This window comes from Erpetoichthys calabaricus, chromosome 4 (genome assembly GCF_900747795.2).
Source record: "Erpetoichthys calabaricus chromosome 4, fErpCal1.3, whole genome shotgun sequence".
NCBI lineage: Eukaryota > Metazoa > Chordata > Cladistia > Polypteriformes > Polypteridae > Erpetoichthys > Erpetoichthys calabaricus.
Window position 1 is genome coordinate 145115901 of NC_041397.2, and position 14746 is coordinate 145130646.

General features: G+C 38.7%; 1 protein-coding gene across 1 annotated transcript in view; it reads right to left on the reverse strand.

The window, feature by feature from the left end:
- tbx19 (T-box transcription factor 19) overlaps positions 1-14746 on the reverse strand; it is a 98786-nt gene that overhangs the window by 69745 nt on the left and 14295 nt on the right. The window contains exon 2 of the mRNA XM_028799864.2: positions 7283-7547. Coding sequence (XP_028655697.2) covers positions 7283-7547 — 265 coding nt within the window. The remainder of the gene's footprint in view (positions 1-7282; positions 7548-14746) is intronic.

Sequence of the window (14746 nt, forward strand, 5' to 3'; positions counted from 1 at the left end):
GCAATGTTCATTGTAGTGGAGGCTCCAGAAGAGGGAGAAGCAAGGGCATCCACAAAGAAGAGAGTGGTAGATTACTGGGGAAGAAGCAGTCAATTCTCCACAAGGGAAGTACAGGCAAGGATTCTTGACTCATCTTATAATGAGAAACAAAGGCCATGGAAGATTGACAGAGGGCAGACCAACTGTGCAGATTAGGTCAGTGCTGACTGTGTTGCTTTGAAGTGTTGCCCTGAAGACATAACCCACCTAAGACTACTGATAATTCAGGTGCGCAGGGACACTTTGGGGCTTCCAGAAAAGACTGTCCTGATGCTATTCTTAAAAAAAGAAAAGCTCCCCATGACGCAGGACTGTTTTCTGGGCTAAAGCATCCTTAAGATCATAGGCTCACTGAGTGGAAATTAAGAAGCAGCAGGCAACTGCTCATCTTACAGAGAAGTTTAGAAGGGAGTGACTGGTCCAGTAGTTAGTGACAGGCAAGCCACCCCAGGCAGATGGTGGTTCACTGTTCAGTTAGGTACTGTAGGTCCTGTGGTGCTGCAGTATTTTTATTTTGTCTGTTACCTTGTTCTTGTACTGTATGTATTCTCTTTTATTTATCCACCCCCTGTGTTTATTTGTTAATAGTTATACTGGCCTTGGGCCTTTGGGCCATCATTCTGAGTAAAGTGCTACTGTTATGATTAGAATGGAAAAATGATTGTTAATAATTAGTGACATAGATCAATTGAGATCTTTCTATATGGGATTTTGAAGAGGACTGTTGAGGGCAAAACAAGTTGTTAAACTGTGAACCCAAGTTGAAGGGAAAACGTTTGCTTGAATCTCTTATGAGGTCATGCTCTGTAGCAAAGCGCATTCCCTCACTTTTACCTTAAATCCATGAGTATGTCATATGTACGCATATTTGTTTCCTCGAGCCACTGAACCTGATGTTCATTGCAATGCTAAATGATGGTAATTTCCTCTCAGAAGGGGATTTTATTGCATCTTTGCAATATCAAATGTAATTTCCCTATCATTTTGGCATATTGTGTAATTCTTCAGCAGCAATCGGTGCATGCATTCACATTCACAGTCCCATACTGGCCTGACTGATACAATGGCATCAACAATACATGTAAGATAGAATGATCACTTGATCTAATGCAAATTTCTCTGGACTTGTTTAGCTGGTATAGTCCTTCTCACTTTACTCCATCTAAACTCTGCACACAATTTTATTTTTCACTTTGTACTAGAGGGAGATCAAAGTCCTGCATTTGTACATTTTGCAACATTTATATTACACAACCTTGCATTCATTATTTGTGTCAAAGAAACAGAAATATACAAAAATAGTTCCATTAATTGAACAAAATCTAGCAAGAGACATACTGTATACAGGGAAAGCACAACAGTACAAACAAAAGAAACAAAACTAGAATCTAACAGAATCTCAACTGTGTAAATTCTGAATCCTGTTTAGTAATGGGTAGTGTGGCTTGCACTTTTGGCCATCACTCTAGTAACACTTACTTAATGGCTTTTTTTATTTTGCTGTTGTTTCTTTTCTTTGCACTGGTAAACTCTTGTACAACTCAGTTTCCAACTCTCAACTCAGCGAGCCACTAGAAGATACCAGTCTGTAAAAACCTAACCAGGGAATACTTCAAGAACAATCATAATACTCACATTTGTTGGATTTTTTTGAGCCCCTAGTATCAGTACATCCTTGGGACCCATGATATACAGCAACTAAAAGGTCAGAAATGTTTGTAATATTAATACTCCTGTTCCTAAGCAATATTACACAGGGCCAGGTGTACTGCCCGCATGACTCTAATGCTCCAGCTGTCCTCCTAATAGTAATTCATGGCTTCCTTAATACTTCTGCACCCTAGAATAGTTACTTCAAGAGCAGATTTCAAACATGTAGGGGATGCTGCCCCATGTGGTACTTTAAGGGCTTTTTGTTTGGCACTTAATGTTTTATATTTTGGTTCTTGCTAGGTCTGTCCCTTTCCTAATAATTCTTTACATTTATATAGCGCTTTTCTCACTACTCAAAGCGCTCTCCACACAGTGAGGACCCGGGAAGCGAACCCACAGTCTCCTTACTGCAAAGCAGCAGCACTACCACTGCATCTGTAAATGTCTGATTCTGTTCTTAGAAAGCTATACTGGCTGTTATATCTAAATTGCTTTTTTTATTGGGCTACAATCCTACTTTTAAAATATCTGATCAAGATTTACATTTTGGATGTAGATACTTTTCTTTCTGTCTTGATATTAAGCTAAGCTTGACATCTGGTTATCATCCCAATGTAAATGGCTAAGCCAAAGAAAACATTTTAAAAAGCTTTTTCAGTGATAACCAATCAGATTAGCCAATAACTCTCCCTTAGTCTGATGATAGTAAGAACACCCGAAAATCAGACAGATTGCTCACCCTTTGAATATGCTTGTGGCCATCTGTATTGTAAGTTACTATGGGTCATCTCTTCAACTCTTCTATAAATATAAAGAACATTAGGCTACATTATTCTAAAACCTGAAAAAAATCCAAAGCTGATATTAAAGATTTGCTGATACATTTCATTGACATCACACAACATATGTCGCCAGAAAGCTTTGGATGTCCATTAGAGACCTCTGGATGAGGAAGTTAACTACAGGATTCATCGAACTATATACTGTGTAAGATTATTAAATTAGTGTTATTGCCTATATATGTATTATCTCTGCCTTTTCATTTTCATGTTTTGTATAAAGGCAGCCTATTCAAGTATTATATCTCCATGATGTTTTCTTCCTCTTCATATTTATGGTATATGAATGGTTCTCTTTAGTGTAAAGTCAAAACTTTCTGAATTGGAGGTGTAGTAGAATGAATAACTGGTTCATTTAAAAGGGTATGGACTGGAGGAGAATTTGTGGGTTTGTTTGAAGAATTGAAGTGTCCTGCTTTATTGAAACACTTTCATTTGAAATTTTCTAACAAGCCCTATGGATGAGTTCAGAATCTTAGGTAGTAGTTCTGCCAGATTCTAAATATTTTTAATATTATTCTTTATTTTTTCTGTGGTTTTGTTGTTTTGCTATTCATTCGTTTAGCTATTTAGCATATTTTTGGCAACACACCAGATAAGTCAGAAATATATATAATATATAAAATATGTAGAGTGTTGCAGTGGGTAGCGCTGCTGCCTCGCAGTTAGGAGACCCGGGTTCGCTTCCCGGGCCCTCCCTGTGTGGAGTTTGCATGTTTTCCCCGTGCCTGCGTGGGTTTTCTCCCACAGTCCAAAGACATGCAGGTTAGGTGGATTGGTGATTGTAAATTGTCCCTAGTGTGTGGTTGGTGTGTGGGTGTGTGTGTGTGTGCGCGCCCTGTGGTAGGCTGGCGCCCTGCCCGGGGTTTGCTTCCTGCCTTGCGCCATGTGTTGGCTGGGATTTGCTCCAGCAGACCCCCGTGACCCTGTAGTTAGGATATACTGTAGCGGGTTGGATAATGGATGGATGGATAAAATATGTAGTGGCTAGGTGCAGAAATGACAGTTCAGGACGATGGAAAGAAATTTTGAGGGGCCTACTGAGTTCTCTTTTATTTAACAAAAAAAAAAAAAAAAAAAAGAAATAGAACTCATAGGTGCGTGTCCCTACAGGGAATCGAAACTAAGGCGAGGATGACGTTTTGTCATTCTCAGTGGAACTCCATCACGCAAGTTGCTCTGGCCGAAAATGACGCCTCCTTTATGGTATGCCCAAGAAGGAGATGACAATATTAGCAGCGGCAGCACCCCCTCTCACCTTGGTGGGTTATTACATACCTCGACTGAGCCTGTGAGGAGCTCCTCTGACGTGCATGTTTGACAATATTTCTATATAGTGTGTCTGAAATTTGTTTAAAAATAAAAGGAATGCTTTCTATAAGACTTCATGTTAGAGCAAGTCAACTTAATTCTAATTCTGGTTTTCTGTTGTCTTGGTTTAACATATATCATTATAGTGCTGCCTCACATATTCCATTTACTGATCTCTTTTCTTGTTTACTGACCTGTGCTTTATCTGATGAGCCTTGTGAACACCTTTGCAAACCAAAGAAATCAAAATAAGTAATCAGCATAGGTTGTGGCAGTAAGTTACTTATCTGAATATGAATAACTAAAAAAAATATAGTGGATAGATATTAATGCCAATGTTGTTTGGGATGGGTACAATGTTTTGTTTTGGTCCTTTTTAAATTTAAGCCAATAGTTTAAATGCATTTTAATTTGTAAACAATAACAGTGTAATTTTTTATTTAAATAGTTCAAATTACAGTAGCCTATAGAATACACACAGGTACAAGTCACTTTTATTCAATTTATGCAAACGTCATTTTGTTATTTAAACTAATAGAGCAAAGTTACATTTAAACAAATACTCCACTACACGTTGTAGTCTATACATAACACAAATAAAAGGCTACAAATTATAACTACCTAAAATGAATCATAATAAAAGTGTAATCAGACATTTTAAACAAGATAGAAAATGTATTTATGGCATAACATTTGGGATTCAGGGACTTACATAACTAATTTGAAAGATGGAGTATTGTAAACTTTTTAGTTACTTAGTTATAAAAATGTTAATTAAATATTTTTTGTAATAGTGTAATGGAGAGTAAAAATGCTCAGAAATGAAAATAAAAAAAGAAATAAGCAGTAAAAGAACTACACAAAACAATGTTCTTGTACCTATTGTTTCACTTTGCTTTATTAAGTTTAAGTGTAAATAAATGACTCGGGTTGGTATTTTAAGTTCAGAGTTTTTAGGAAGGCATGTTTCAGTGACAAGAAAAACTGTGTTTTGTGATTTTACACGTCATAACCCAGCACAGATGAGTGCTGCTTCTTAGCTTGGGTGTTATGGGGGTTCTGGAGTCTTTCTTAGATTTATTTGTAATGTATTGCACAAGAGTGCTTCGCTGTGAACTTCACCTCTGCTGAACGTGAAGCTGCCACTTTGACACTGTTTACAGGCAATGTTGCTGAATATAAAGCTGCCACTTCGATACTCAATCTGTGACACCAGAAGTGTGGATTTAGTTGTATGGGCTGCAAATATTCCAGATATGGACAGATATAATTTAGGAGCATCCAGAAGAACAATACGTTTTAGAAACATACATAGAACAGACCTGATACAGAACAGATGGGATGGAGATGACCAGGGAGTTGATTAGAGATGAGTTGACCATTGAGAATCGAGTATAACTACAAGATTAAGATCTGAGACTATATGTTGCTATGGTTTGAAAAGCCACATTTTCTATTTTGCTTTTGTTTATGGCATTAGTTATGTGAAAAATTAAAACTTAATTAAGCTTGCGTTCTTGTGTATATATATTATTCTATTTTACCACTGGGGGTTGAGAAAATTTCTTTTTTCAGATAAGATTTTTAAGGGAGTAAGAAGCAAGTTACAGTGACAGTTGTAGCTGGATGAAATCTGAAGCTAGTGGACAATCATCCTGGTTGCAAATTAATTGCAGCTGCAAACTGTATATGCTTAAAGGTTGGAAAGCGGAAGCTAATAATAAGAATACACAAATGGGAGTAGTGACAGAATTGAAAAACATAATGGTGGTCTACAGGAAAAGAATCTTTACATTTGAAACTAGGTTATTGTTTTTAGAAATGGTGTCCCCAAAAACATTTTCTCATGATAAAACATTTGCTTCTCTAAAAAAGCAAGCAGTGTCAATTTGACTTTGCAGTCTGATAAAATAATGAGTTATATTCAAAAATAACCTCTATAACACGATGTTGTTATATGTGTTATTAGACTCATGTTTAATACAGGCTGCATGGTGGCACAGTGGTAGCGCTGCTGCCTCACAGTAAGGAGACCTGTGTTCGCTTCCCGGGTCCTCCCTGCGTGGAGTTTGCATGTTCTCCCCGTGTCTGTGTGGGTTTCCTCTGGGTGCTCCTGTTTCCGCCCACAGTCCAAAGACATGCAGGTTAGGTATATTCTAAATTGTCCCTAGTGTGTGCTTGGTGTGTGGGTGTGTGTGCCTTGCCCGGGATTTGTTCCTGCCTTGCGCCCTGTGTTGGCTGGGATTGGCTCCGGCAGACCCCCGTGACCCTGTGTTAGGATATAGTGGGTTGGATAATGGATGGATGTTTAATACAGTACATGCTTTTCAATAGAACTTAAGAATGTCATGTGGTTAAAAACATACCCAAATAGGCTTGTGGTGGCTCAATAGCTTCCATGGACAGCAGATTACAACTCACGTGATGTAAAAGTGGCAATGATTAATGCTCTAGTTTTGATTGTTTTTTTTTTGTGGAGGGTCTGTGACTAATTGTAGTTCAAATTTCATTAAACATTGAGGTCTGGGATACTCCTGTTTTCAAAAGCAGACTGAGAGACCTCTTTTTGAGAGGACAGTGAATTGTCTGAAGAGATGTGACAGTGGTACCTTTCTCATCTTTGTTTAGGTTGAACTAATATCCCTTTTCATTGTCACTCATTATTCTTACCTCGACTGACCAACAAAGCAGTATTTGTTTAAGACAATTGTGGTAGTAGGGTGTTGTACCGTGTTGGCCATTATGGATATAATGAGAAGTAAAGCAAAATGACAGTTTATTGGATAATTGAACAGATTACAATATGCAAACTTTCAAGACAGATCGGGCCCCTTCTGCAGGCAAGATAAGCTTGCATATTGTTATCTGTTCAATTATCCAATAAACTGTGTCATTTTGATTGACTTCTCAAGGCAATTGTGGCAAAACCACAGAGTAGGAACCGTGTAGTCATTTCTTGGAAGAGCTTTATCCAGTAATATCCATTAGGTTTTTGGAGTTATGGAAAACCTGTGGAGCATAAACACAACTTCCTTGATCCTGACTAGTTCATCTAGGTGTTGTCAGGGTCTCCTATGGTTTGCTTAGTTTTGCAGTGTTCCTTACTTGTGTTTTCTATATACCCCAGCTCATTACTGACATTAACATTTTAATTGCTACTGCTTAGTTATATTTTTTGTTCATTCTCCAAAACTTGTTGAAACATCTAATTTTACATGATAAGGGGTGTTTTACCACATTGACCTGATTAACAGTCTACTGGCACACGTCTAGCTCAGTCATAGGAAAAGTCACTGTTTAACCTCATACTCTTTGCTTTTAATGACCTTTTTCCAGTTTCAAGTCAGATATTTGTTAAATGGTTTCTGCTGTTTCTGGCAACACTGTGACAGAGCATAACCTAAAAATACACATGACCCTCTTCATTTTCTTGCTTTTACCTGTCCTCCTCCATTGAGCTTGTTTGTTAGCTTGACTTTGCTGAATGACACTGGTGCTTTCATCCAGTGGGCTCCAAAGTTGGGGGAATCAGGGTGGATATAGACACAGCTGTGAGTCTGAGGATCAGGTTTGCCAGCTGGGACCCATTCCCCATTGACATACTTCCAGCGATGGCTGTCTGCTGGTGCAAAGTCCAGGAGGAAAGAATACATGGCATTAGGGTCAAGGCCTGAAACGCTGATCTTCAACACTGGAAACATCCGTCTGTACAAGAAAGAAATAAAGAAAAAGCAAATTGCATTGATGTCAGCCTGTTTTACCCTGAATGCCCTTTCCACTTTGGCATCAATAATAAAAGTGTAAACATGTCCAGTATATAATGTGAGTCTAAGTTCCTGTAATTTCATACAGTATGTTATTTTTGTTGTAAATTAATTTATATGTGATATTATGAGTGCTTTAAAATAAAAAATGGAGAACGCTCAGTGGTTTGTGTAAAGGATAGAAAAGAAGCCTAATATCATTCACTTAGTTAATATAGTTGAGATATATTATTTTCTATTCATGCCTTTGTCATGCATGCATCCAACAACCCTTTAGTTTTTTAACCTGCTTTCCCCCAGTATAAAAGTAACATGTACATATGGCTGAGGGTTCAGGAAAATAGTTTACTTTCAGATCATTTTGCAACAATGTTACAGATTGCTGTTTTCTGAAGTCCTAAATATACTGCTCAAAAAATTAAAGGAGCACTTTTCAATCAGAGTATAGCATCAAGTCAGTGAAACTTCTGGGATATTGATCTGGTCAGTTAAGTAGCAGAGGGGGCTGTTAATCAGTTTCGGCTATTTTGGTGTTAATGAAATTAACAACAGGTGCACTAGTGGGGCAACAATGAGATGGTCCCCAAAACAGAAATGCAGTGGAGGCCACTGACATTTTTCCCTCCATATTTTCTGACTGTTTTGTCACTAGTTTTGCATTTGGCTACAGTCAGTGTCACTACTGGTGGCATGAGGCAATACCTGGACCCTACGGAGGTTGCACGGGTAGTCCAACTTCTCCAGGATGGTACATCAATACGTGCCATTGCCAGAAAGTTTGCTGTGTCTCCCAGCACAGTCTCAAGGGCATAGAAGAGATTCCAGGAGACAGGCAATTACTCTAGGAGAGCTGAAAAGGGCCTTAGAATGTCCTTAACCCAACAGCAGAACGGGTATCTGCTCCTTTGGGCAAGGAGGAACAGGATGAGCACCGCCAGAGCCCTACAAAATGACCTCCAGCAGGCCACTGGTGTGAATGTCTCTGACCAAACAATCAGAAACAGACTTCATGAGCCCAGCACCGTGGAGCTTGATTGGCATTTGCCATGGAATACCGGAATTGGCAGGTCCACCACTGGCACCCTGTGCTTTTCAAAGATGAGAGCAAGTTCACCCTGAGCACATGTGACAGATGTGAAAGGGTCTGGAAAAGCTGTGGAGAACGTTATACTGCCTATAACATCGTTCAGCATGACCAGTTTGTTGGTTGGGTTAGTGATGGTCTGGGGAGGCATATTCATGGAGGGATGCACAGACCTTTACAGGCTAGACAGCGGCACCTTGACTGCCATTAGGTATCGGGATGAAATCCTTGGACCCATTGTCAGACCATATGCTGTTGCAGTGGGTCCTGGGTTCCTCCTGGTGCATGACAATGCCTGGCCTCAAGTGGCGAGAGTATGCAGGCAGTTCCTGGAGAATGAAGGAATTAACCATTGACTAGCCCCCATGCTCGCCTGACCTAAATCCAACAGAACTCTGGGACATTATATTTTGGTCCAACTGATGCCGCCAGGTTGCACCTCAGACTGTCCAGGAGCTCAGTGATGCCCTAGTCCAAATCTGGGAAGAGATCCCCCCAGGACACCATCCGTCGTCTCATTAGGAGCATGCCCCGATGTTGTCAGGCATGCATACAAGCACATGGGGGCCATACAAACTACTGAATATGATTTTGAGTGGCTGCAAAGAAATTTCGGCAAAATAGACTAGCCTGCTGTATCATTTTTTCACTTTGATTTTCGGAGTGTCTTTGAATTCAGCCTTCTGTAGGTTTATCATTTTCATTTCCATCAAACGATGTGGCATCTTTTCGTTCCTAACACACTACCCAGTCCATATCAGTATGTGATTTTTTTTCCCATTGAGATCTGATGTGTTTTCAAAGTGTTCCATTAATTTTTTTGAGCAGTTAATATTCAAATTATTAAATAGAAAAGCAAAGTTAGACAGTCTGGGCATAAAACACCAACCATTCAAAACTAATGCATCAAAACAAAGACTAATACAGTAATCCCTCGCTATATCGCGCTTCGCCTTTCGCGGCTTCACTCCATCGCGGATTTTATATGTAAACATATTTAAATATAGGCCTATATCGCGGATTTTTTGCTGGTTCGCAGATTTCTGCGTACAATGGATCTTTTAGTTTCTGGTTCATGCTTCCTCAGTTGGTTTGCCCAGTTGATTTCATACAAGGGACGCTATTGGCAGATGGCTGAGAAGATACACAGCTTACTTTTCTCCGTCTCTGTCTTGCGCTGACTTTCTCTGATCCTGATGTAGGGGGATTGAGCAGGGGGGCTGTTCGCAAACCTAGACGATACGGACGCTCGTCTAAAAATGCTGAAAGATTATCTTCACGTTGCTACCTTCTGTGCAAGCTGCTTCCTGAAGCGACATGCTGCACAGTGCTTCGCATACTTAAAAGCTCAAAGGGCACGTATTGATTTGTGCTTGTTTGTTTTTCTCTGGCTCTCTCTCTCTCTCTCTCTCTCTCTCTCTGCTCCTGACGGAGGGGGTGTGAGCTGCCGCCTTCAGCAGCTTTGTGCCGCGGTACTTCGCATACTTAAAAGCTAAACAGCCGTATTGATTTGTTTGCTTTTTTTCTCTATCTCTCTGACATCTGCTCCTGACTTGAAGAGGAAGATATGTTTGCATTCTTTTAATTGTGAGACGGAACTGTCATCTCTGTCTTGTCATGGAGCACAGTTTAAACTTTTGAAAAAGAGACAAATGTTTGTTTGCAGTGTTTGAATAAAGTTCCTGTCTCTCTACAACCTCCTGTGTTTCTGCACAAATCTGTGACCCAAGCATGACAATATAAAAATAACCATATAAACATATGGTTTCTACTTCGCGGATTTTCTTATTTCGCGGGTGGCTCTGGAACGCAACCCCCGCGATGGAGGAGGGATTACTGTAGACTGAATAACAGTTTCTACCCTGTTGCTATTAGGGTACTGAATTGCCACCTAATCGCCTCCAATGCAGCAGTGCAATAGATGACATCATGTGCAATAGTGTTCATGTGCAATTAAGGTCTTATGTTGAATGTTTGTGTTCTACCTTATTTCTTCTTATCCTTTTTTAATTATATTTATATTTTGACACCGCAGGGACTGCACCTAATTTCGTTGTATTTGTTACAATGGCAATAAAAGATATTCTGATTCTGATGTTTTACAACAAAAACAAAAGATTATGATGATATACAGCAACTTACTGTCACAACTCTTCTGCTACAGAAAAAGTACACATATAGGAGGTATAAAATATGTGCCACAAAGTTGCTTGGCCTAAAGTTGTTACAGTGAGTTTTTCCCCCAAAAAACACCTGGTGTAAATCCCTATCAGAACATCAATGCTAAACTGAAAAAGAAAGCCATTGTCCTTTTCTAAACCCAGAAGAGCGTTCACGTCACTCATCAAACTACAGAGACCGTGAACAGAAACTATACTATGAAATGAGGTCTCAGGTGCCAAGTAATATTAGGATGTCCTTGTAGAGGGAGTTAATTTTTCAAAATATTTCTAAATCACCCACTCCGAGATATTGTTCCCCCCTTAGGTGGATTTTTCTTCTACATGAAGGTTAGGTTAATTGATGATTCCAAATTGTTCCCTGTTTGAGTAGGCCCTGTGAAGGACTGGTACCCAGTCTGGTGCTATTTTCTGTCATGTGCCCAAGTGCTGTTGGGATTGGCTTTAGTCCCCAGTGACTATGAATTGAACTAAAGTTTGAGAATGCTGTTATGCCATCTTAGTTCTAAGTATCTTGTTTAAGTCCACAAAGTGCACAGCCTCTAATTTTTTTATCAACTACTTTGTAGATTATAGTAAAGTCTCAGAAAGGGAAAAAAATTGTTTAAGTAGCATTTGAAGACTATTGTTTGGTTAATTTCTGTTGGAATTGTAACTTGCTGGTATTTTGTTTCATGTTAGAACAACTGCTTTAAAAGAAACTGGACCAAATAACATATCTGATGGAGTGATTCAGCTTCCTTTCAGCCATGTTCGCAGATGAATAATGAAATGCTGCACAGGACAGAACCAATCTTTTGGCTAAAATGCAAGATGAATATGGGAAAGAATTACAGTACATTATCAATTAAAACAAACACTAACAAGGGGGGGGGGGGGGGATTGCTAAATTGAATCTTTCTTTTGTTATCTGTGTAATTGCTAATATTTGTCTTTATCTGTGGAAGCCGTCTTTATGTAAGAAACATTTAGAAAGCAAAACAAGATTAACTAAAATCTTAGAGCAGTAGAGTATTCCCTCCAATATCTCTGGTATATGCCACATCTTTAAATATGATGTAAAATTACCAAGGTGGAAGAAAACAACATTCTGAATTAATTTGAGAAAAGGTATGCTTCAGTTGACCATGTAGATTATCTATTTATCTACAAATGTAGTTTTTAATACTATAAATTGCTGCTTGTCAAAACACATATATTTTTACAGAGAATGAAACTGAATTGTTTTTTGCACACCTTAACTTTTTCAGGTCCATCTTTAGACATTGAGGTGTAATATATATACACAAACATGCAGTATAAACACAATCCCTAATATTCTATCCCATAATTAATAAGAGCTTGTACTATATGGAGATGCTGAGGTGCAGAAACATTTGGTACACTCTTTTCATTATATGCATCCATTGTTTTGATTTATGGATTTGACAAAACCCTTAGATAAGATGGCTCTAGACAATAAGTCAATGCAAAAGAGATTTCCAGATGTTTTTCACATAAATACCCCAATGGGTGTGTAATCTACTGCTCATTTGTAATTTAACTTTACATTTTTATTCAGTATGTTCATTTAAGTGGTTATTCTCAATATTATTACTCTTAAAAATAATTTCATAATTGGTTTTTACACCCGAGTTAAGATAAATCACCAGAGAAGAAGGAATAGGGGTTGCTTAAGCTAAGATTGATAAAAACATAGTGTGGATGTAAGACAAAACAAAAAAACAAAAGATGCAAAAACCAGAGCTAAAATTAAATAGCTAACTACTGGAAGTCAAACAAGATGCTGTGTAGCATAACTTAACTAGATTCTGAAGTCCCCACTCAAAATTTGTAGGATGTGTGTATTGGGAAGTGCTGTATAGTAGCGGGGTTGTGCCATTCATGTAAAATGGTTTAAATGCAATTTAACAAGTATGTTGTATTCTTCTTTTCATACTACTTTTTTTAATTCTGGGAATTTTTTTTAATTATCTTGATTGCCCCATTAGGAGATACCAATGAGGCTCTTGACTAATTGTTTAATCACATCCTGTTTGCACAGACCCTACGGAAGTAGTGGATTGCATATTTACAGGAGTCTGAAACCAAGAAGCTATTTGAAGCAGTCTTCTCTTGTGTTTTCTTCTTTAGTCTGTCTGTGTTAACTACACACCAGTGGCAATTACAATAACTATGATGAAGTGTTTTGAGAGACTGGTACTGGGATACATTAAACAGAATATTCTAGATAATCTTGACCAGCTCTAGTTTCCATATTGTTATTACCAGTCCACAGACGATGCAATATATATTTTGAAACTCCATACTACCCTGGCACACCTGGGCAATAAAAACTGTTAGAGCAGAGTCCTGTCTATAAACTACAACTCAACATGTAACCCTGTTGTACCACCAAACTCCTCAGTGTAGGGCTGAGACCAACAATTGGATTTAGGACTTCCTAACAACAGACTTTATTCATGTGTGGACTGACAGCATCACATCCTTTATTCTGACCCTCAACACAGGCATTACACCGGGTAATGTCCTGAGCCCCCTTTAGCACTCCTTGCTCAATAATGACTTTACATCCAGACACAGCTCTATCTTCATCATTAAATTTGCTGATGACAAAGCAATCACAAAGGCCTGATCACCAAAATTGATGAGACAGTTTACAGAGAAGAGATCTACCTGCTGACTAAATGTTGCCAGGACATCAACCTCCGTCTTAATATTAAAAACACCACAGAGCTGGCCATAGACTTCAGACAGCAGAAGGTAAAGCACACTGCCAACTACTTCGGAGTGAACAGCTTTAAATTTCTTGGAGTGACCATCACTGATGTTTAATTAGGAACAATACATTTCACATCTTGTCAAAAAGGCTCACCAGTGCATCTCCTTCCTCAGACATCTGAACACAAATCAGATTTTTACATTTGTTCACAGTAACTTCTACAGGCACACAAATGGAGTTGATCCTCTCTGTCTGCATTAAGTCCTGGTATGGCAGAAGATGTTGAAGATGACACAGAATATCACTGGCACCCAAATGCCGTCAGTTCTATATGTATTCAAACTAAATGCTTCAGTGTCCCCATGAATAATACATGTGCCATTAAACATGCATATATACATCAAATTGACCAATAATAGTAGCCAATTAATTTAAAAATTATTCCCATGTTGTGATCGCAAGCTCAGAGCAAACTTTTTATTTCTGTACCAGTACAGGAAATAAATTCCTCTATGCCTGGTATGCATAAAAAATCTGGCAAGACTTAAGGAACATGAATGTTTACATGGTATGTGAAGACAGCTACCACAGAAAATAAACTGAACTAAATCATGAAGAAACAAAATCAGAATGCTTTCTGATTAATGGAGCATCACCAAATATAGATTGTGGCACAGGTAAAATAGGTGTTTTATAAGTGAGAGACTTGATAAGAGAAGGAAAGTAATTACAGATGTAGTATCCATCCATCCATCCATTTTCCAACCCACTGAATCCAAACACAGGGTCACGGGGGTCTGCTGGAGCCAATCCCAGCCAACACAGGGCACAAGGCAGGAACCAATCCCGGGCAGGGTGCCAACCCACCGCAGCAGATGTAGTATCCACACCCCTATCTAAAAAATCTTCATGATACTTTCAGTCAAACTGGCTAAACGGGCATGTTTATTTCCTGGCTAATTTTCAATAAAGCAAACGACAACATGTATCATAACATTTCTCTGTGAAAAAAACAAGTCCATCGAGGAGAGTTGTGATTTGTTACTCAAGTACTAAGTGAAATCAAAACATCACTGAAATAAAATTATGTGGACAGACAGAAAGTAACAAATGCAGCTTTGAATGGCTTTTCATGGCAGAGAAAAAACAATCCC